The sequence below is a fragment of the Lathyrus oleraceus genome, chromosome 4, assembly GCF_024323335.1.
Source record: "Lathyrus oleraceus cultivar Zhongwan6 chromosome 4, CAAS_Psat_ZW6_1.0, whole genome shotgun sequence".
Taxonomy (NCBI): Eukaryota; Viridiplantae; Streptophyta; class Magnoliopsida; order Fabales; family Fabaceae; genus Lathyrus; species Lathyrus oleraceus.
This window is the reverse complement of record NC_066582.1, coordinates 103,352,845-103,378,364: the sequence shown is the minus strand read 5'-3', so window position 1 is coordinate 103,378,364 and position 25,520 is coordinate 103,352,845. Positions and strand designations below refer to the sequence as shown.

Genomic DNA, 25,520 nt, shown 5'->3' with positions numbered 1-25,520 from the left:
ATGAAAAGATGTCATGATTCAAAGGAATGCAAAGAAAACATTTGAATGAAGAAATGCACCAATTAGCCAAAATTTGTCAGCGGTAACCGGTTACTGCTCGGTGGGTAACCGGTTACTTGCTTCCAACGACCAAAAAAAATTTGAAAAATAACAGTGGTAACCGGTTACTGCTCGGTGGGTAACCGGTTACTAAAGCCCAGTTTTGAAAAATAGAATTTGGCAGAATGTGAAAAATGAAATGCAATACATCCTAATTTTCTATATGGACCAAGATATCATGGAATAAATATTTGAACACTTGTATATCATATTGGTGAAAATTTTAGATATACCAAAGATGATACTTGATCCTTTGAAATGATATACTTCACTTGAATCTTTACTCCACTTCAATTCACTTCAAGTCTTTGACAGCTTTTTGATCTTTTCACATGAGAATTATTGAGAGATGTTGTAATCATCAAAATCATCAAGTAGCCATGACTTCACATTACACTAAGGTGGGAATTTATGAGCAAGATGGACTTGTGTTGTTCATAATGGTATCGCATGCATGTAGAGTCATGATGCTGAGTACATTGCATTCATTGTTTCCATATGTATTTGAGTGATTATGTTGATATTGGTGGATGAGAATACTTATATGAATAATGTGAATGAATTATGTAAAAATGGTGCGATTTATACATGTGATTGTTGATGTTTATTTAGGCTACCATTGCATACTTTTGCACCATTATATATTTTGAGTGTATTCTCATCCATTTGTTGTTTGTATGGTTTTGTGCTCCTTCTTAGGGTACATGCGAGCAGGAAAATTAGTAGTTGCTTAGAAGATGAAGGATGGTATTGAGGCTATTCTTATTTTCCCATTTATACGATATTTAGATTCCGTTACTCTGATATGTAACACTGGGTGGGAAAATTTTTTATTTTATTATTTATTATTATTATAATTATTTTGATGATGTTGATGCGATTATTAGACTTGTAACTCGTTATTTTATGTTTGTTTCTTTTGATGTCTGTTTGTTGGTGTGTAGAGTAATGGCAAGAAGAAGAAACTGTGTGATTGCTTATGTTTTAGAGTCGGGGGCTCAAGCGCTATAGGGTCAGTAAAATCAGGCTAATGATGAGTTTCGTGGATTGGGAAAATTTCATAGAAATAATCCGCCAACTTTCAAGGGCATATATGATCCGGAGGATGAACAGGCATGACTCAGAGAGATTGAGAAAAAATTTCAAGTGATGGCTTGCACTAAAGTTCAGAAACGTTGTTTGGTACTCACATGTTGTCAGAAGAGGCCGAAGACTGGTGGGATGACATGCGTCATAGATTCGAGGTTGTTGGCATATATATTACTTGGGTTATGTTCTGAGTTTATTTTCTTGACAAGTACTTTCCTGAGGATGTGCATAATAAGAAGAAAATTGAGTTCCTCAAGCTAAAGAATGGAAATATGAATGTTGTTGAGTATGCTGTTAAATTCGAAAAGCTGGTGAATTTTTGTCCACACTATAATGGTGCAGATTATGAGGGGTCGAAGTGCATCAAGTTTGAAAGTGGATTGCGTTTTGAGATTAATCAAGGTATTAGTTATCAAGAGATTCGTCGATTTCCTATGTTGGTTAATAAGTGTAGGATATATGACGAGGATATCGGGGATCATTTGGCTCACTATAAGAGTCTTAGTGAGAAGAAAGGGAAAAATCAATATCGTGGGAACTCGTATAGTGCTCCAGCTGACAAAGGGAATCAGAGGGTTTCAGATGAGAAAAGGCCAAGTGGGGGAGATACTCTTGCTTCTATCAAGTGTTTTAAGTGTGGCGAGTTAGGCCGCCGTACTAGTGAATGTAAGAATAAAGTTCTAAGGTGCTTCAAATATGGAAAGATAGGTCACCGTATTGCAGATTGTAAGAGTGATGGGCTGACTTGTTATAAATATGGAGAACAAGGTCACATTAGTACTAATTGTCATAAAATGAAGAAGGTTTAGTCTGTAGGGAAATTTTTTCTTTGACGAGTTCATATACTACTAACTCATACAGATTGATCTGACGTACATGTTTTATTAATAGTATTCTACTAATTACTATTATTGACACGAGTGCAACACATTCTTTTATTTTGCATCGTGGGGTCCTTGTATCAGATTGTTTCGAAGTTGTTGTCCAATCAAGTGAAAAAAGTGGTGGGTAATTTTATTTCTTCTCAACAGTTTGCGTTTATCCTAAAGCGATAAATTCATGACCACTGAGCTATTGATTAACTCAATGTCAATAAAACCAGAGTCGCCACCACGCTTTTATTATTTCCAAAGGAGAAGGTAAAAAGTACGAACAAAACCCGAAGATAAGAAGTTTTTAAATCAAAACTAGTAAAATGTCAAAGATTACAGGTAAGGGGGTTGGTTATACTGAGGGAATGTATTAGCACCCAAAGTGTCCTAGGTACTCCTAGGGATCCTTTTTGTGTCTAAGTGTTTTGATTGAAAAATATGTTTTCTTTTGAAACAAAATGAGGGGATGAGAAAAGAATTCATTTATTTACATTTTATGTTTGGTAAGACTTTTGGTCTTATGCCTACGTACCAACATAAATGAGGGATCAAAACCTCGTAGTTCGTGGTAAAAATATCAAAGATGGGTGGATTGATTTTTACAAAAGCGTAAAGATCTTTTGTTATCACGAGAGAATACCCAACCAAACATCCACCGATAATGAGGGATTTACAATATTTAAGAGGGAGGGCTCCAACTTGGATTAAATCAACAAGTATGCCACTAGCACCTAGTAAATGGAAAGTCTTACACTCAACATTTCATGGAATGGGAGAATTACATCTCAACCAAGGATAACTCAAATCTAAATGCTTTCTTTTTGAAAAGTTTAAAAGGAAAAAGGCACCAAGTGGCCAAAATGATTAGATGAGGTTATTAGTTCTTTTTTGTCTTTTTGAAAATAAAGTCAATATGATTAAGTCTTTTACAAGTTTGATTAAGAAAATAGTTTGAAATCAATGGCATAAGGCCAAGGTTTCTACTCATTAAAACAAATCTAAGTTGAAAAAACAAAAAGCAAGGAAGTTTTGAAAATGAGAGAGAGATTTTGAAATTAAAGAAGGAGGAGGAGATGAAGAGGCTATCCTATACAAGATAAAAAGTTTTGAATTGAAAAGATCTAACCCATGGGAAGCATCCACAAGACAATAATGTCAGATAGGAACCCATTTCCTTTGGATTGTCAAGCAAGCAACAAAGCCATAATCATCCAAGCAAATAATAAGAAACCCAGTGGTATTAAATAAAGATAACCAATCATCCAAGCTAGCACTCCAAAGCAAGCATATCTTCAATGTCCTTTATGTGTATCAAATGATAAATCCCTTGAAACACACTCAAAGAAAAAGCATCAAATAGTGACAATAAGATCAAAATAACAACTTAGACATAGAGAAAAAGTGTATCAAATAAACCCAAGGGAGTCTCCCTAGCTTGTTTCAAATGAATGTCATCGGCCAAGTTTCTTCCATAGCTCATGGATGTTGCCTACTCTAAGTCCATAGGTATAAATCAAGTCATAGACAGAGATCCAACAGTCCTCTCGCACCTTGAAAAAATGTGATCCTTCGTGAGGTGCTTGCACGCTCGCGGAAAATATGTTCGAACAGAGTCGCCACCGAACTTTATTTATTCCAATGAAGGAAAGGGAAAATATTGATAAAACCCACGAAAAAACAACAAAAAAGAAAATGGTCATCGCAACCAAATTCGGGTTCGGGAGTCGGTTATGCAAGGGAAAGGTATTAGCACCCCTCACATCCGTTGTACTCAACAGGAACCACTTAGTTAAATTTGGGGTAGAGTGTTAGCTGAAGTTAATTGTTATCTTCTACTTACTGAGTGAGAAAAAGGAAGGAAGAAAAGAAAGACTTAGGGTTTTTTAATATTAATGTGCCTGACAAGATTTCGCAATCCTGCTCCTACGTATCTTCAGGTGCTATGAAGAACTCAAGCCATACGTAGTTCTACCCAAAGAGAACTAATGGGTGGATTGCTTTTAAAGAGCGTGATACTTGAATCACATTTGAGCGATTAAACCTTTACTCGTTGATCGCTCTTAGAGGCCGAAGTATTGGTTTGTTTCGCATCAAAATGGATGTAGCATACTCTTTTCTGGAAAAAAAATAGTGGTCGCGCAATGGCGGAAAATAAGTTTGATGAGTTAAGTGTTTTGTTGGATGACAATTACTCAAATGGTCGAGTAAGGCTACTCGTATCCAAGTACTCGAGAAGAGGAATAGAAGGTTCTAGACCATCTCCTTTTTCATCCTTAATTGCAAAATGAATTAAATAAAGTTAATGTATTTTGGACGGACGATAAATACTCGAATGACCGAGTAAGGCTACTCGTATCCAAGTAATCGGGGAAGGGAGTGGAAGGCTCCAGACCACCTCCTTTTTTGTCCAAGTTTATTACGAAAATGAGTTTGACTTAAGGTTTGATTATGAAAATAGTTTGGATGTGGCGATGGTTAGAATTTTTTAATAAATGATAATTGCTTGAATGGCCGAGTAAGGCTTGGGAAGAGGAATCGAAGGCTCGAGACCATCCCCCTTTTCATCTTTAATGAAATGGAGTTTAATTATGCTTAATTATTTTGGATTTGATTTGGGAAAAGACACTCGATGTTGGATCGAGGTTTTTATTCTTTGCGTTTGAATCGAAATAGAATGGAATGATTTGAAGAGTTTTGAAAACGAAAGAGAAGTGGATAGTGAAAATGGTTCTTGATTTTGTGAAAATTGCTCGACGTTTGATCGAGTATTTTTTTGTTCTTTTTTAAAAAGGGTTGATTTTAATCTTGGAATTAATAATCAACTCATATAATAAAAAAATGAAAGCAGTAAATTTATTACATATTTTTGGGAATTGGGATACAGTTTATCGAATGATACAACATGATAATTAGATGATACAAGATTTGAAAGACAGTTGGAAAAATAAAAGAATCTCGTTGTAAGAAGGCGCAAGAGAAAGTCAAGGGATTCGAGAAATTAATCTAAAATAAAATTAATGTTATGTTAAGAAATCGCTCTATCTTAGGTCGGTCAAGAAAACTTATGCGTTTAAGCAATTTTTGAAGTCAAATTTAATTTTTAACTCCAAAATTACAATGCATCTGAAAATTTAACAACTCAATAAATTACACAAATATTTGCAAAGGTAAAATAAATGAAAAGTTAATCAAGCACATTATTAACAGTGTTAATTTTTTTTCAAAATAAACGAAAAAATTTATATAAAAATTACATATTATATATATATATATATATATATATTATATATATATATATATATATATATATATATATATATATATATATATATATTATATATAAACTAACAAAACAAAACTTACGGTATATATATTAAAAAATTAAAACAATATTTTTATATATAATCTAACAACAAAATTCACGGTATATATATTAAAAACTTAAAACAAAATACTATTTTATATACAAACTAGCAAAATAAAACTCACGGTATATATATTAAAAACTTAAAACAAAATATTGTTATATATAAACTAACAAACTGAACACATACGATATATATATTAGAAACTTGAAACAAAATATCGTTATATATAAACTAACAAACTGAACTCATATGTATATGTATACAAAACTAAAACTAAATGTTTTTATATATAAACTAACAAACTAAACTCATATAGGTATGTATATATAAAACTTAAACAAAATGTTTTTATATATGAACTAACAAACTGAACTCATATGTATGTATATAAAACTTTAACACTAAATGTAAATATATATACCTATAAGCTAAACTGAACAAATATACATATATGTATATAAAACTAAAAGAAAATGTATCTTGATAGCATAATGTAAGATTAGAAACAATGAATATATATCAAACAAAAACAAAAGATATCATGACAATATAATATAAGACTAGTAAAATTAAAATAAAATAAAAACAGAAGTATATTTTATTTATATATATAACTGAACCAAAAGTAACTATGTAAATGTAAAAACATGAACTAACGGTATATATATATATATATATATATATATATATATATATATATATATATATATATATATATATATATATTATATATATATATATATATATATATATATATATATATAATATATATATATTATATATATATATATATATATAATAATATATATATATATATATATATATTATATATAATATAATATATATATATATATATATATATATAATATATATATATATATATATATATATATATATATATATATATTAAAAAGAGACTTGGATTTACGGTAGATACTTAATATATATATATATATATTATATATATATATATATATATATATATAATCCATGTCTCTTTTTTTTATATAAAGAAAAAAAAACTCAATATTAATTTAATCCAACAAAACCCCATGAAAGGAAATAAGAGAAAGCTAAAGAAAGAAAGGAAAGAAGATCACATATACCAACCGGTGATGACAGTTGGATCTCTTGTGACGAGTGGTTGGTTGGTGTTTTAAGAGGGTGAAGAGATGTTTGTGTGATATTTATGTGTTAGGGAAAAATATGGTAAGAGGAAGGAGAGTTAGAGAGATAGAAATATTGAAAGATGAAGGTGTTATTATGGTGATGATGAAGTTGTTTGAAGGTGTTGACAAAGTTGATGGAAGAGGAAGGTAGAAGTTGTATGTGTTTATGATGAAGATGGAGATGAAGTTATGATGAAGATGTTATGTGCTATTGTGGTGGAGTTGTGAAACTTTTGTGAGTAGAGTTATACTATGGTGGTTTATGTGTTATAGTAAGAGATGAAGGGAATGTGTTTTTGTTGAGTTTGTAGAGATGATATAGTGAGAAAAAAAGTGATGATGAGTTTTATGGAGTAATGTGTTTCTAGAAGTTGTGAGAGTGATGGTTTTCGACTGCTGCAGAGAAAGGAGAAGAGGAAATATTTTTTTGTCATGATGCTTTGTGTTGTGTGGTATGTGAAAGAAGAATGAGGTGGATATATTAAGATTATTTTTATGAAGGTGAAAGTGTGGGGAGGTTTGTCTTGTATGTAGTCGGAGGGAATACCACTTTTGTTTTGTAGAGAGTGTGGCACATGATAAAGAGGGATGGAAAAGTAAAAGATAAAATGCAAATGGATTGTCACGTGGGAGGGGTCTGTTTCACTCTCTCCAATTTTACAATATCACATAAGTATGTATACACATATATATTGTATTGGAGTTTTAAATTCAAAAATCTAAAAACTACCCTTTGAAAATTATTTAGTGTTATAAATAATTAATAAATAAATTAAATAAAATCAAGTATTTTAAAATAAAATAAAATCGAAACGAGGAGGTAGAAAATCCTAATTAATTAAAATGAACATTTTGGCTAACAAAAAAAAGATAAAAAGCAAATAAAAGTCGGGTGCAAAAACGTCCGAAAAAATAAATTGTCCGTATTGAAATGATCAGCATGAAATAAACTTCTCGAAAACATATAGGTTTTGATCAAATTTTAAAATAAAAAATGACTGATTAAAAAAAAGGCTTAGGCGGGCAAAAAAATGCGACTGAAAAAATAGTCGAAAAATTAAAATGAGCACACCAGGTTAAACTACGTAGAACATAGATTAATAAAACTAACGTCGGACAAGCTTAATTTTGAAATTGTTCGCCTGCTAATTCGATGTTTAGTTGAGAAACGATGCGATCAGTCCGTCTGTAGATCCGAAAAATTAATCTTGCTGAAATTTTAAGCACTATGCGGAACGAAATGCACGTTGTGGCAAGTATAAAAATGCAAATGTCTTGTAAATGCACTGAATTGCTAACTGAGTAACCGTGAATGGATAATCAGATGCAAATGAATCGCTCTTAGATCACTTGCTTCTGATTCTTAATCACAAATAAAATTCTACAAAGATTCAGATGATGATAATACTCTTGATTGTCACCCTTTGAAACTCTGAAATGAGATGTGTCATACGGTGAACTGGACTTTTTTGTGGTTTTAATCGCAATGTCGCGGTTAGCAAGAGTCGCCACCGACTTTTCTTTTATCCAATAAGGAAAGGTGGAAAAGAACAGGAAAAACCTTAATTTAGATTTTGGGTTCGGGAGGTACATTATACAAAGGGAAGGTGTTAGCACCCTTTGTATCCATGGTTATCCATGGGCTCTTAATTGCTCGATCACTTATATTATTTTTGTCTAAAAAAAAAGTGTTTGTGAATTGTTTAGAAAAATTGTTTTGAAAAGAGAATTTAACTTTGTAATGATTCTTGTATGAATGTATACAAAGTGATTATCTCGTTTAGTTTTGAAAATTGTTTAGAAAAATATAACTCGGTAATGATTCTAGTATGAATGTATACCAAGTGGTGATTTTCTGAAGGTATTTTGAAAGGTGTGAGGTGTGAAAAAATGTTTTAGGTTGTGAGCCAGCAATTAAGAGTTATACCGACCCAAGGTCTTTATGAGTATTTCCTATCCTTATGAGGGTAAAACTGTCCTTATTATTGAGAAATAAGTAGTTTTATCCTTTGGATGTAAAAGGGTCATCGTAGGGTCATCGATAGGTCATTGAAGGCAACAGTTACGAGGATATCTTAGCATTCGAAGGGACTATCATCTTTTAACCGTAGGCAACATCGAAGGGTCATCGAGGGACAAAGTTGTATATTCGAAGGCAACATCCGAGGGACTATAATTTATTTTATGATGATTTAACCGAAGGGTCTTTGCTAAGGGTATCCCCACGTTCGCGGGACATGACCGTAATATCGTAATCGTAAGGCAACAAAGAGAGGTCCAAGATCACTTATTCAAAGGCAAAGTTTTACAATTAATTATATAATTAGGATGAAACTCCACATTAAAATTATTAAAAATAATATATTAAAAAATAATACATTAGAAATTAATACATTAAAAATTAATTTAGGGTGAAACTCCACAAGGGTATCCCACAAATAAAGTGGAATACCTAGCCAATAACCTTTTCCTGGGATATGTGAACCTTTACGAAACTCAAAAAAAAAGAAACATGTCAGAACACCAAATCAGGGTGCAATCGAAGATTACACCGGAGAAATATCACAACAATAAATAGGATAGGATGAATAATGCATGGCTATGATAAAACATAAAAAAAGAATAGAAAAGTCAGCTACTCTCGTTCGCCTCTGCCTCGCCTAGCGAAGGCCAGGCGAATACTCGCCCCAGGCTCGCCTAGCGAGGTGCTAGCGAGCGGCCACGGATTTTGAATTTGAAAACAGCCCCACGTTAGGAACTTTGAATTTTATGGCATTTTATCACAGGAATAACATGATCAAACATTCAGGGTATTCAGGCATATTTAAATTCCCATACGAAAGCAAATTATATATCAACATTTAATCATGATGCATTATATATGTAGATATGGCCAATTGAAAGTATAAACAATAGAGATACGCAAACCTGTTTGCCAATTCAAGGTTGAAGGGATTGACCACTTGTAGTATCGGAATAAGTTAGGCAGCGGGAATTGGACGGCGATGGCTTCGGTGCAGATGGGCTGCCTTCAGGGTTTCTTTACTCGGAATTCTCCGGGTAGTCAGGGTTCCTATGGCTGCCTTCAGGGTTCTCTCTGAATTCTCTTTCTTTTCTTTTTCCCAGGGTTTTGTTCCTAAGGAAAACTCAGCGTGTCCTCCCTTCTCTTTCTCTTTCTTTTTCTCTCCAGTGTTCCAAGGACACCTAGAGTGACGCTCAGTGTTTGAACTCCAAGTGAGACTAACCTTAATGGAACTTCAGTTTTTATAGACTTTTGGGTTCCAAGGTAATAGGCTTGGAATGTTGGAGACCCAAGTCCAAAATAATATATTTTATTTATTTATTTTTTATTTAATTATTAATTAATTAATTAATTAATTAAAAAAAAAATTTTTTTTTTTTTTTCTTTTTTTTTTTTTTTTTTTTTTTTTCGTTTTTTTTTTTCGTTTTTTTTTTTTTTTTTTTTTTTTTTTTTAGGAAAAGTGATGGGTAATTTTTGGGGTATGACAGCTGCCCCTGTTCAATATTCTTGAACCGAGAGAGTTAGGATGGCGTGTATGCCATTCGTGGTCTGGAGGTGGAAGATTATTGAACACTAGAATGCCCCAAAATTTGCACTTGAGAATCGACAGTTGGTCTTGATGGAGATGGGCTTAAAGATGCCATCCGGGAGGTTTGATGACGAAAGCTTCAGATCGCGCCGTATATTAGGCCAATTTGAAGACATGGGTGCCACACTGGGTCGTACGTTAGACCGTATAATGAGTCATCCATTAGGCTGCCGACTTCGCTGGGGAGTCGGAGTGTGTCATATGCTGTTGGGGATGAAGGATCAGAATGGACCATACGCTAGATCGTATCTGAGTTGCAGAATGAGCCGTACGTTAGGCTGAATCTGATGACGAAAGGGGTAGTCGTACGTTAGACTACACTTCAGAAATGTACCGTATGTTAGGTAGGATCTGATGATGAAAGGGGTAGTCGTACGTTAGACTACACTTCAGAAATGTACCGTATGTTAGGTAGCATCTGAGGGGATGGACATCCGAACGGGTCATACGTTAGACCGTCGCAGAATGAGTCGTCTGTTAGGCCGCATCTGATGATGAAAGCGGTAGTCGTACGCCAGACTACACTTCAGAAATGTACCGTACGTTAGGTAGCATCTGAGGGTTGTAAGATCCAAACGGGTCGTACGTTAGACCGCGTTGGAGTTGCTGGAGTTCAGAATGGATCGTACGCTAGATCGTATCTGAGTTGCAGAATGAGCCGTCCGTTAGGCTGCATCTGAAAAAGAAAGTAGTCGTACGCTAGACTACACCCCTGAATGTACCGTACGCTAGGCAGCATCTGAGGATTTGAAGGTCCAAATGGGTCGTACGTTAGACCGCATTGGAGTTGCTGAAGAAGTCATATGTTGGGCTGAATCAGAATGGACCGTACGTTAGGCTGTATCTGATAACCTGTATATGTTGTACTTGCAATAAATGTCTGGGATGGGCTTAAAGATGCCATCGTTAGGAGGATATCGAAGTGTTGTCAGAATGAATGTTCCCATGAACTGTATTTGAAATATGTATCTGAATCTTGAATGTGATTGATAAAGGTGTCTGTCTGAATGAACCTTCTACTTTGACTATATCAGGAGGATAATTAACCTGCAAAGAAAAAGTTAGCTTCATGCTATGTCATGATGCATGAGATGTTTCGTGTTATGCTAAAATAAATGTGAATGTTGTATGCATGCGTATGCTGTGAAAGGATGTAATGAATGAGTTATGCGTATGAGAAGTTCTGCTTGGGGACTCTACTGGGGAAAATAAATCCCCATCTACTGATTTGAGACATTTGTGTCGATGACCCTTTCTCGGCTGGGGATGCTTGATTTCTGTCTGATGGTGGAAATATTCAACAGAGCCTGGCTGGGGATGGATGAGATGATCAATCTGTCTGGTGACGCCGACCTCTGTTGGGGAGTAACTGGCTGTGCCTGGGGATACTGCCATTTCTGAGAAAAAAAAACAGGTTTGCTGGGGAAGAGATTGGTAGCGGATTCATTGGAAGCATGATTAGACCTTTTCCTTGATCCTGAAGTCGGGTAGTAATTGCTATTGCTATTCTATGCATGTATTTTTGGTAAACATCAGTCATATTCAAATGCACATATTAATTCAAATTAAATCAATGGACATTTACGCAACCAAAACAGAAAAGTAAAAACAAAAGCATCTTTTTTTTTTGAAAGAGGGTTGTATTGATTTTGAAAGGAGGCCTATAAACAGGCAATTTGTGTACAAGGAGACAGAAATCCTAGTAAGAGGAAATTGTCGAAAACAAAGAGAAAGCTATGTGGAAGAAGTCCTATTGATTTTAAGCCTACTACTGTCATTATGTCTTCGAGCATCTCATCCCTTGCTGTCGGATAGAAGTGATTGGCTTGGTCAGTCCCTCGAACTTGGATGAAAGTTGACTGAGAACGGGACATAGTCATACGCTTTAATCCCTAATTTTTGCCTGGACCGCCTTTTCAGGTTTTCAGTCCACCAGGATACCCTTTTTTGCCCAAGCCGCCTTTTCAGGTTTTCGACTTGCCGGGTGTACATTTTTTTTTATATATCCCTAATTTTTGCCCGAACCCTTTTGGTTCGCCGGGATGCCCTTACTTTTGCCTAGATACGTCGATCTAGCGGGTCTCTTTTATGCGTAGTATTTTTTAACTATGTCCGCGTTCACGGGATGTGGGAAGTCTTCACCATCCATTGTAGCGAGTATCATGGCTCCACCTGAGAATACCTTCTTAACTACAAATGGCCCTTCGTATGTGGGAGTCCATTTGCCTCTGGGGTCAGTTTGTGGTAGGATGATGCGTTTGATTACCAAGTCGCCAATTGATACACTTGTCTCTTGACCTTTTTGTTGAATGCCCTGGTCATGCGCTTCTGATATATCTGCCCGTGACATACAGCCGCAAGTCTCTTCTCATCCATCAAATTTATCTGATCGAGTCGAGTCTGAATCCATTCGTCCTCGTCTAAGCCCGCCTCTTTCATGATCCTTAGAGAGGGAATCTGAACTTCCACTGGTAAAACGGCTTCCATTCCGTAGACTAAAGAGAAAGGAGTTGCCCCTGTCGAAGTTCGCACGGAAGTACGATAACCATGAAGAGCAAATGGTAACATCTCATGCCAGTCTTTGTATGTTACCGTCATCTTTTGTATAATCTTCTTAATATTGTTAGCAGTCCCCACGGCGCCGTTCATCTTTGGCCGGTACGGAGAAGAGTTATGGTGTTTTATTTTGAACTGCGTGCAGAGTTCAGTAATCATCTTGTTGTTCAAATTAGTACCATTGTCAGTGATAACTCTTTCAGGAGACAGCAGGTTTCTCAAATAGGTATTTGATAGAATCCATCTTAGAAGTCAATAAGGTGGTATGATTCAACATATACTGTCTTAGTCGGCGAGCAGCCCAGGCCAAAGCACAGCAAGCTTTCTCGGGCTGTGAGTATCTTGTTTCACAGTCGGTACCTTTTGCTAAGGCAGTATATGGCATGCTCTTTTCGACCAGACTCGTCATGTTGCCCCAACACACCTCATTGAATTTTCTAACACGGTCAAATACGTAATTAAAGGTCTTCCTTCAACTGGTGGCATCGGAACTGGAGGTTCTTGGCGATATTTCCTGATTTTGTCATAAGCTTCTTGGCATTCATCATTCCATACCATCTCTTGATTTTGTCTCAGTAATTTGAAGATGGGTTTGCAGGTAGCAGTCAAGTGTGGAATGAATCGGGCAATGTAATTCGAGTGCCCCAAGAAACCTCTGACTTCTTTCTTGTTTATTTCAGTACCCAGATTTACAATTTCAATTGATTCCTCATGCGGCTGTATAGTCTTTTCTTCTTGCAGTAGTCGGGCAAGTTCTCCAGGGACTTCACAATCTTCCTCGCTTCCATCCTCGGCTTGGTAGATCGGATTTTCAAAGTCATAATGAACAGTAGCAGAGTCATTACCAACAGGATCCAGAGTGGATATGGATCGGCAAATTGTTACGTGAGTGTGTGCAAGAAACATAGCTTGTTTGAAAAATGACAGGAAAGATAAAGAGCGCAATATTTGAATGCAAAAAGTCCATTGATCTATTGAATATGAATATGCTTATGAAAATGACAAACCCCTAACAAATTAGCCATTGTGCCTCGGGCATAGACACAATGCTTTAAGAAGTTTGATTGTAAAAGAAAATTAAAATTTGCAATTCTAGAATAAACAATAACAATTACTCCTGACTAAAGGAAATCGGGATAATGTCTTCAGTCTTCCAATTGTTGAGTCCGTCACCAATTGTTGGGAAAATCCAGCTATCCAAGTCGCAATCACTATCAGCATCTTCCATAGCATTAATCTGATTTTTGACTATCTTTCCAGAGTTAAACCCCAGGCCAGCTTTATCAGACTTGTACGGTACATTGATCAGTTGACCCCAACCAGCACGATCACCATTTTCAATCGCGGCTTGAGCATCTTTCAGAGAGATCATGACAGGGGGAGCACGAACAACCTTGGGCACAAGGGGAGTTGGCTTAAGGACAGGACTGGGTGGAGGAACCACTTCAAATGACTGAGAAGGAGTCTCAAAGAATTCACCATCCATCTCGACGTATTTGAAGGCTTGCACACTACTGACAATATACTCTTCTTCTCCACATACAGTGACAACCATGCCTGCTATTGGATACTTCAGCTTTTGATGAAATGACGAAGCTACCGCACCTGCCCCATGGATCCAAGGGCGCCCCAACAAGCAGGAGTAGGCGGGACGAATGTCCATCACGTGAAAGGTAGTGTTGAAGACTTGAGGTCCTATCTTGATAGGGAGAACCACTTCACCATAGACAACACTCTTCGCACCATCGTAAGCACGCACCACAACATCACTAGGTTTCAGTTCAATGCCTTTGTAGTCAAATTTATCGAGTACAGCTTTCGGGAGCACATTCAAGGAAGAGCCGTTGTCGATCAACACGTGAGCCAGGGTGATCCCCTCACACTCGATGGAGATATGCAGAGCTTTATTGTGATTCTTTCCTGCTGGCGTCAGGTCAGCATCGGAAAAGCCTAGGCCATTGTCAACAGTCAAATTAGCAACATAATGTTCGAATTGATCGACGGATGTTTCTTGAGGCACATGAGCGGTCTTCAAGAATTTCATCAATGCATTGGCATGGGATTCAGAGGATAATAACAAGGACAACATTGAGATTTTAGACGGAGTATGCCCCAATTGTTCCACTACATCAAAATCGCTCTTACGGATGATTTTCAGCATCTCTTCCATTTCCTGTTTGGCAACATCTTCAGAAGTAACTTCGACCGATGTCTCTGACTGAGGAGGATTGACTGGTCTTTTTCCTCGAATTTCGGGAGCGGGAGGTGAGATTTCTGGGGAGTAGATCCTTCCACTTCGAGTAACTTTACTAGTCCCCACAATATCATTAGGATTAGCAGAACTACCAACTTGCTTTATGCCATGGATGTAAACGTCGCCTCCATAGTTCCACGGAATAGCTTTGCTGGAGGAATATGGCACGGGGCCAGGTGCGGTAATAATCAGGGGAGCCACTTTGGGCTCAGCGGTAATCTTCACAGGCACTCTAGTAGCGGTAATCTTCACTGGAGCTTTGGACCTAGCAATCACAGATACCTCTTCAATAGAGTTGTCCACCTTAGGAACCCTTTCAAATAGAATTGTACGATCATCCATCAGCCGTTGAATGCCGTTCTTCAACTTCAAACAATCATTGGGTCGGAGTACACAGAGATCGCAATCTTCAGCACAACCTGGAAATAAACCAGCTTGCAATAAATTCTTCTTAACGATCAGGAGAGGAGATGCTAAATCAGCAACGTCAGTAACGTGAGAATTGTCGTCCACAACATTAACATTCTGGTCATGATTAGGCATAGGTGCTGTGATGACATTGGGGGTCGCCGGAGGATCAAATTCAATTTCTCCAGCGTCGATCATATCCTGAATCTTGTTCTTCAACAACCAGCAATCATTCGTATCATGCCCGGGCTATCGGAGTGATAGGCACACCTGGCGTTGGGATTATAACGAGGAGAAGTAGTGTTGGGATTTGCAGGAGGGCCTCTGAGGGTAATCAAATTGGCCTTTAACATACTCTGCAGTGCTTGGGTTAAAGCCATATTGATCTTGGTAAACTGTCTTCTCGACCTGTCTTGTCTGTGTTGGAAGTTCTGAGATGGCGGTGCGGCAATTGTAACTGCCCCAACAGTATGGTCACGATTCTTCTTGTTATGCTTCCTCTCACTGTACACAGCATTTGATTCATTCTTTCCCTGATAGGACTTTTTGGTGCTTGCAGAAGTAGCTGCCTGTATCTTTCCACTTCGAATGCCGCTTTCAACCCGTTCACCTGTCAAGACAAGTTCAGTGAAACCTGACGAGGAACTTCCCAGTAGATGGCTGTAGAATGGGCCAGTCAGTGTACCCATGAACATGTCCACTAACTCTCGATCAATCATAGGGGGTTTGACTCTCCCAGCCAAATCTCTCCACTTTTGAGCATATTCTTTGAAACTTTCTTTAGAGCCCATAGTCATATTTTGTAGCTGTAGCCGAGTAGGCGCTAACTCAGAATTATACTGGTAGTGCTTGTAGAAAGCTGTTGCTAAATCAGTCCATGTGCGGATGTCAGAGCTCTCAAGCTGATAATACCACTCTAACTGTGTGCCAGACAGACTCTCTTGGAAGAAATGGATCCACAGTTTCTTATCAGTAGTGTGCGGCTGAATCTTTCTCACATAAGCCCTTAGATGCATCTGAGGACAAGAGGCACCATCATACTTAGTGAAAATGGGAACCTTGAATTTGCGGGGAATGACCACATCAGAGACCAGACCCAAGTTTTCGAAATCCAGACCGGGCACTTTCTGCCCCTCCATAGCTAGCATACGTTCTTCCAGCAACTTGTACTTATCATCCTTTGGAGAGTACTGTTCATGTTCATAATCTTCATCGTCGTCCTCAGAATTGACGAGATTAGGATTCTCATCTTCCGAATCATTCTCGGTCTCTTCTTCTGAATCCTTCGGAATTCTAATCTTGACTCCTGTAACCTGTCCCTTAAGCCTTCTCCCCGGGTTGATGTAACCCACAGGTTTCTGGTCCTTCTTCTTCTCCATCAAAAGAGCTTTCAGTTCTTCCTGCCCCTTAGATAAGCTCAGTGTCATACCCCGATTTTGATCCTGAATTTTTTTCATTTTTTCTTTTATTTTGCATTTTTGCATACATTCATCAATATAAAATGGATTTTAATATCTTGACTTCTTTTTATTTTTAATTTGATTTTAATTTCAAATTAAGTTTAAATTCCAATTGTCAATTTAATCTTAATTGTTTATTTTTACTAACGACTAAAACTCTAATCGATTTTTATTTCCAAATGAATGTTAGAGTTGGCATCCAAGTAATTTTAAATGAATTATAAATTAATTTGATTTTAAATTTGGTTTTTTTACTGATTTGTTATTATTATTCAAATAGATATTTAAGTTAGTTTTGGATTATGCCTAAAAATCCTTTCCATTTTATAAACTAACTTCTCAATTATCCATTTTATAATCAAATATCCAAAACCCATATATTTTCATTCATAACATTTCATACAGTCAAATACATTTTCATTCATAACACTCCATACATTCAACTACATTTTCATTCATAACTTTCTATGAAAATCAACAAAGAACCATTCCCATATCAATACATTGCTAGTATTTATCCATGAGAATGAGCATTGATACATAAAATGTGACGTTACATGTTGTTCTTACAAAGAGGTCATAATCCTACACTAGCTCTTATGCTACATGGCATATTCCAAATACTTGTGATCATTTTTACAAAAAAAGAATAACAAAAGAAAAAGATGAGACCCATTCAAACACCGACGAACATCCGTCATCGGTCCCTGTTTCAAAAGCGGTTGTTTAATTCTCCAACATTTGCAAGTGAGAGCCTCCATGCTAACTCTTTCCATGTGTGTGTGACCTGCACAAGAAAAACAAAAGCAGCACCAACCATAACCTGCAACAACCGCAACGGAACCGGCATTCAAAAAAAGCAACAACACAACTTCCAACCTGTCATGATCCTGCAAGGCACAACCCAACAATCCAAAAAGGGTTAGCATATATGAATACTGCACAGCAGCAAGTTCAACATACTCAACAAACAGGGGATGCTCAATCGCAGGAGTTTTCAAATGCTGGAATGTCATTACACGAGTATTTTAAGTCTCCAGAGGCCATTCAGTCTTTGTTGAGTGACCGCGACAATCTTTGCCAGCTGTTGGAGCAGCAACCAAAATTAATGCAGATGCTACAGGAAAGGTTAGGCCAGATGTAGCAGCATATTGACCAAGTAGAACCTCAGAGCAGAGGGAAGCTATGAAAGAATTTTGAACGAAAATTGTTACCGTATCAGCAGAATCTAATAGGAGTAACAGTTCAGGTTCGAAAAGACCACGGATGTCCCAATCAGAAGATTATACAAGCCGTAATGGAACTGAATAGTCAAAGGATAGTTCTGACAAGCTTGGATCGAATAATCTAAAGTGTACTTCTCCAACAAGGAATGCCGATCTTCCGTAAAGCTCTGTTGGAATGCTTCCAGCTCCATCATCAGCAGCAGTACCCAAAACCAAATTTCAAATGAAGATTCAAAGATTTATTAGTAGAAATAAAAAGGAAAATCACATAAAAGTGTAAGGAGGATCGCTGTAGCACAAAAAAAACCAGGAATACATTGTTGCCTTAGTACATGACAAAGAAATAGCTATACCTAAGCAAGAGCTGTCCTCATTAAATTGGCAGATCGATTACATAATATGATGACGCTGGATGCATTGCCGGTTGCCAAGCAGCAGAGGTTTGCAAAGGAGACTTTGGAGATTTTTGCATCTTTGGCCAATCGCTTGGGTATAGCTAATTGGAAGGAACAATTGGAAAATTTATGTTTTAAGCATCTCAACCCAGTGCAGCACATGGAGCTTTCATCAAAACTTGTGGAATCGTATGATGATGCAATGATTTGCTTCTGCAATAAATAGATTAGAGCAAGCACTCAAAGATGAAGGCATTTCTTATCATGTCATTTCTGGACGGCACAAGAGTTTGTATAGCATTTACTGCAAAATGTTGAAGATGAATTAAGCCCCCAGGCTAAAGCTGGTTTGAGAATGTTGTTTGCACTTGACGAACAAAGAGTGGCTGAAGCTTTTACTTCCGACTTTCCTAATTTTGTGAAAATCATGAAGATGTTCAATGACAGCGGATCATACACTTTGAAAATTCCATATCAGTTCTCTGCTGCACATCTTCCTGCCGACAACAACCGCTACAGCTTCAACATTGCTGATTGCCGATACCCTGCAAATTCACACCGGAAGATTAAACAATCTGCTGAGCAACTCTGAGTTGAAGATAACGATGGCAACATGTTTAACGGTAATACCATCTTTGATGTAAATGACCTGCCACGCCAGTTCAACAGCAATGTTTCAAAGCCTGCAAGAAAAACCAAAATCACTCAATGGCATTTTTGTTCCGCAAATGTCGAGAGGCTGTGAAAACCCTTCTTGGACTAAGGATCCGAGACAGTTGCAATTTGAAGCCGATGTTAACCGTTTGTTCCTGTATTTTAGTTATAATCAATTGGAAAAAAATGCGGATGAATTAGATGCTGAAAAGATTATTGAAAAAAAGCCAGTAATACCTCTTTGCTGATCAAGCGATACAGGTACGAGGAAATCAATGCTCCCTCTAATTCACTGCAGTAAAGCAAAGTAACTGTCAAGCAGTAAAATTCCGAAATTTCCCAATTTGGGATTTGAGACAAAGCGAAGAAGAAAGCTAAAGTGCAGATTACCTTTCCGGAAGATAGCATCAAACAGGCTAAACTCCAATTTTGAGCATCCAAAAGATTTTCTGGAGCTTTCTCTTTTGAATCTTCATACACCAACCGAAACCCTAATGTGCAAGCATAAAAGGAAGCGAGTGAGAGAGAGAGGGGGGACGGCGGAGGCGATTCAAAAAAAACCCTAGTCACAACGAAAAATTGAAAAAAGGAGTTAACGGACAAACCGAAAAGGCCCGAAATCTTCCTCCGCAGATCCTTCACCGTCAGCCACGACACCCTTCCAAACTCCATCATCACCGTCATTACCGCTACCGGAGGTGAGTGTTTTTTTAAGTCTTTCTGGAGCATTCATTTGAGAGCAAGAGGATTGAGGAGTTTTTGGTGAGAAGAGGAAATTGAGAGCGAGTTCGAGGCGGAGAGTGGAGAGCGATGCAGAGGGAGTGAGATTGGGAGGAAAGGATTCACGAGCTAGAAGAGGAAGTCTGTTTTTCTTTTCTTTTTTTAATTTTCTTTCCCTAATTTATTTTAGATAGGATAGTTATTTAGATTAGAAATTTTTAAATAATATTAGTTTAGATTTTTTTAAATTAATGTTAGTTTAGATCTTTTTTTAAATAATTTTTAGTTTAGATTTTTTTTAAATAATTTTAGTTTAGATCTTTTTTACATAATGTTAGTTTAGATCTTTTTTTAAATAATTTTTAGTTTAGATTTTTTTTTTAAATAATTTTAGTTTAGATCTTTTTTACATATTGTTAGTTTAGATCTTTTTTTTAAATAATTTTAGTTTAGATCTTTTTTACATATTGTTAGTTTAGATTTTTTTAAATAATTTTAGTTTAGATCTTTTTTAAATAAGGTTAGTTTAGATTTTTTTAATCATTTTAGTTTAGATTTTTTAAAATAATATTAGTTTAGATTTTTTAAAATAATATTAGTTTAGATTTTTTTTTTTAAAAAAATAATTTTAGTTTAGATTTTGTAGGATATATTTAAAAATTCAAATTAGATTTAGGTTTAGAGTAAAGTACTGATTAATTAGGATTTTCTTATTTTGATTAGTTTAATTAGGTTTAATTAGGGTAGTCCATTAGTTTTCCTATTTATTAGTTTTTTTAGTTTTATTTCTTTTTTTATTTACCTTAGTTTATATATTTAGATTAGTACTTAAATAGCAGTTAGTGGTTAAATAGCCTAGTGGAGAGAGGGTAGTGCTGTAGTCTCAAGAGGAGTGAGTTCGATACTCATATGCATTTTTTTTTTAGTATTTCATTTTTGCTTTAGTTTTTTTAGTATTTCATTTTCTTTTAGCTTCTAATTTTCATTATTTTATTGTCTTTTAGTATTTTGTTTCTTGTAATATTTTTGTATGTCCATGTTTCTTTATTAATTCATCATACATACAAAACCATTTTAAAACAAAAATCATATTTTCTCGATTTAATATCGAGCCCATTTTCAAACCCTTGTAAGTCGATTGCTTTTTAAGCATCGCCGCCGACCTCACATAGCTTACTCTTGGGCTTTCTTACAATGAGCCGGTTCTCTTGCACTTACACTCATGCATTATTTGTTTTCGTCCGATTTAATTATTTCATGATTGTTTTAATCCCCATTTGACAAATGTACTCCATTCCCCCAATGTGTAATGATTTTGTACTTTTTATTTCTTTATTTGTTTGGTTGTTTAACTAGCTACTAACACAAGAATAAAATCAACAAATTTCAAAAATACAAAATAAAGACTCGATCCAACGTCGAGCATTTTCTCAATAAACAAATCAACTCATTGCTCCATCCTATTCCATCCCATTTCAAAACTTCATCAAATGCTTGATCCAATGTCAAGCCATTTTCATAATAAAAACTCAAAAAAATATTAATTTATAGTTAAGACTTTTTCAATAAAGATGGAAGTGGAACATGGCGTATGCCGTGCACTCCTGAGACTAGGATTCGAGATGTATATCTCGCCAATCCTCGCTTTCGCCATCATCCAAATTTATCCACTTTGCTTTCTCAAACACTCAGTCAAATCTTTCTCAAACGCCCAATCAATACTTGATCTAGGTCAAGTCATTTTTACAATAAAAAACCAAAATAACTAATTCTTATTTAACACTTTTCCAATAAAGGTGGAAATGGAACATGGTGTATACCATGCACTCCTGAGGTTAAGATTCGAGACGTATGCCTCGCCAATCTTAACTCTCGCCATCGTCTAAAATTGTCAATGCGGTTTCTTCAAACCCTTTTTCTCAATCAAATTCCAAAATACTTAATTCCTATCTTAACTTTTTTTTAATAAAGATGGAAATGGAACATGGTGTATACCATGCACTCCTGAGGCTAGGATTCGAGATGTATATCTCGCTCATCCAAGTTCTCGCCATCACTCAAAATACCTCCAACCAATCAAACTCTTTTCTCGCCGCCGTGCGATTAATCAAAAACCTTTTTCATAAATGAAAGATATATTGTCTTAGGTGATGCAAAACAATGTTTCGGCCACGATTGTTGAGTAGAGATAAATGACGCTTTTCCCGAATGTAGATTTATAAATCCGTTCGATGTGTGGTATGCGTCCACTCCTCATCTGTTTTGGGTAAAACAATGTTTATGTCGATTAATACAGTATAGTTTTCGCTAAAATCGACCAACAAACAAACATTTTTCTACCCAGAACTACGTAAGCCTTGATTTCTCTTTTGAGATACGTAGGAGCAGGATTTGTAAATCTTGTCAGGCCCACTAATAAAAAAACTTAGGTTTAGTCCTTCGTAAAAAACTCCAAAAACATTTCTTCTTTATCTATTCTTTCTTTCCCACCTAATAATTTGAAAAGCCTAATATTTCAAACTAACATTAACGCACACAACTGACCTAATGGTTCCCGTTGAGTACAACGGACGTGAGGGGTGCTAATACCTTCCCCTTGCGTAATCGACTCCCGAACCCTGATATTGGTTGCGATGACCATATCTTATCCTTTCTTTTGTCTTGGGTTTTATCGATATTTCCCCTTTCCTTTTTAGGAATAAATAAAGTTCGGTGGCGACTCTGTTCAGTCCATCATTGCGAGCGTGCGATCGCGCTTCGCTTTGAAGTCGTATCCCCATTTTTTTCGAGGTGCGACACTCAGCATCATTTCCTGGAATTGAGCATTCTGGGCCTGGAGATCTTTGACAGTTTGTTCGAGAGCCATTGTTCAATCTGTTTGAATCTGCTGGAATCTGTTGGAATCTGTTGGAATCTGTTTGCTAGGAAAATCGTGAGAACACTGATCCTTTAGAATACCTGTTATGCGATGCAATGCAATGTATGAAATGTTTTCAAGGACTTTCGGGATTTAACTTTGCATAAACTAACAAAAAGAGCTTTTTTTTTTCTTTTCTCTTTGTTTTTGCTTTTGTTTTGTTTTTTCTGTTTTTTTTTAGCAGAGTTAAATCCCTAAATCCTTGAAATGGTTAGTACAATGCCATGATGTTATGATGTTATGTTGTTATGATGTCATGTTGTTAGATAAATAACAAGCACAAGCAAGTCACACAACAATCATTCCTAGGTTTTAAGGCTTGCGTGAGTTCCATAGGTAAATACCCTCCCACTGAAGTTTGGTTGGTTCAACCTGTCTTAGAATAGTAACCGGGTTCTAGAAGGATCTCAAATCATTGACCTTTCCTTAAGTCCACTTCAGTGCAACACCAAGTGGTTGACCGAAGCTTCCCTAAAGTCCAATCTCAAAGAGTGTAGTATCGAGTCTCAACCAACTCCAGTCGGAACCGAAGCCAGTTATCTCACTACTTTCTAATGGCCAGGATGAGTCAATTAGGGTTCTAAAGGTCTGGTTAATGCTTTTATGACACCACGCGAATGCCAAATATTTCCTCAACTAACATGAGGAACATCAGGACATCCAAAGTGCCACATTAACCGTAGCCATCATTTTGACCATTCCAGTATACGCCGGACAGTCGCGATGATCTCTTGCTACTTACCTAAGGTACACTAGATCCGGGTGTAGGATCTTTCACTCAAGCATAACATACCCAAGCAATCCCTTAAAAATAAATCAGACAAATTGAATAAGTGATCTTGTTTTTAAGGTAACCTCTCTTTTTAAATATTCCGACCTCCCCAGCAGAGTCGCCAGTTCTGTCATACGGTGAACTGGACTTTTTTGTGGTTTTAATCGCAATGTCGCGGTTAGCAAGAGTCGCCACCGACTTTTCTTTTATCCAATAAGGAAAGGTGGAAAAGAACAGGAAAAACCTTAATTTAGATTTTGGGTTCGGGAGGTACATTATACAAAGGGAAGGTGTTAGCACCCTTTGTATCCATGGTTATCCATGGGCTCTTAATTGCTCGATCACTTATATTATTTTTGTCTAAAAAAAAAGTGTTTGTGAATTGTTTAGAAAAATTGTTTTGAAAAGAGAATTTAACTTTGTAATGATTCTTGTATGAATGTATACAAAGTGATTATCTCGTTTAGTTTTGAAAATTGTTTAGAAAAATATAACTCGGTAATGATTCTAGTATGAATGTATACCAAGTGGTGATTTTCTGAAGGTATTTTGAAAGGTGTGAGGTGTGAAAAAATGTTTTAGGTTGTGAGCCAGCAATTAAGAGTTATACCGACCCAAGGTCTTTATGAGTATTTCCTATCCTTATGAGGGTAAAACTGTCCTTATTATTGAGAAATAAGTAGTTTTATCCTTTGGATGTAAAAGGGTCATCGTAGGGTCATCGATAGGTCATTGAAGGCAACAGTTACGAGGATATCTTAGCATTCGAAGGGACTATCATCTTTTAACCGTAGGCAACATCGAAGGGTCATCGAGGGACAAAGTTGTATATTCGAAGGCAACATCCGAGGGACTATAATTTATTTTATGATGATTTAACCGAAGGGTCTTTGCTAAGGGTATCCCCACGTTCGCGGGACATGACCGTAATATCGTAATCGTAAGGCAACAAAGAGAGGTCCAAGATCACTTATTCAAAGGCAAAGTTTTACAATTAATTATATAATTAGGATGAAACTCCACATTAAAATTATTAAAAATAATATATTAAAAAATTAATACATTAGAAATTAATACATTAAAAATTAATTTAGGGTGAAACTCCACAAGGGTATCCCACAAATAAAGTGGAATACCTAGCCAATAACCTTTTCCTGGGATATGTGAACCTTTACGAAACTCAAAAAAAAAGAAACATGTCAGAACACCAAATCAGGGTGCAATCGAAGATTACACCGGAGAAATATCACAACAATAAATAGGATAGGATGAATAATGCATGGCTATGATAAAACATAAAAAAAAGAATAGAAAAGTCAGCTACTCTCGTTCGCCTCTGCCTCGCCTAGCGAAGGCCAGGCGAATACTCGCCCCAGGCTCGCCTAGCGAGGTGCTAGCGAGCGGCCACGGATTTTGAATTTGAAAACAGCCCCACGTTAGGAACTTTGAATTTTATGGCATTTTATCACAGGAATAACATGATCAAACATTCAGGGTATTCAGGCATATTTAAATTCCCATACGAAAGCAAATTATATATCAACATTTAATCATGATGCATTATATATGTAGATATGGCCAATTGAAAGTATAAACAATAGAGATACGCAAAACCTGTTTGCCAATTCAAGGTTGAAGGGATTGACCACTTGTAGTATCGGAATAAGTTAGGCAGCGGGAATTGGACGGCGATGGCTTCGGTGCAGATGGGCTGCCTTCAGGGTTTCTTTACTCTGAATTCTCCGGGTAGGCAGGGTTCCTATGCCAAAGTTTCTATCCGTCCTTCTCTGTTCTCTTTCTTTCTTTTTCCTCAAGGTTTTGTTCCAAGGAAACCTCAGAGTGTTTTGCTTCTCTTCCTTCTTTCTCCAGTGAATCTCCCAGTGTAACTCCAAGTGTCACTCCAAGTGTCACTCCCCCTACTGAAACTTCAGTATTTATAGACTAATTTCG

At 36.4% G+C, this 25,520-nt stretch overlaps 1 protein-coding gene across 1 annotated transcript; it reads left to right on the top strand.

The window, feature by feature from the left end:
* Positions 1–1,460: 1,460 nt before the first annotated feature.
* LOC127136210 (uncharacterized) lies at positions 1,461–1,997 on the top strand. The gene has a single exon (XM_051062800.1). The coding sequence runs from the start codon at positions 1,461–1,463 to the stop codon at positions 1,995–1,997; it is 537 nt and encodes a 178-aa protein (XP_050918757.1).
* The last annotated feature ends 23,523 nt before the right edge of the window (positions 1,998–25,520 follow it).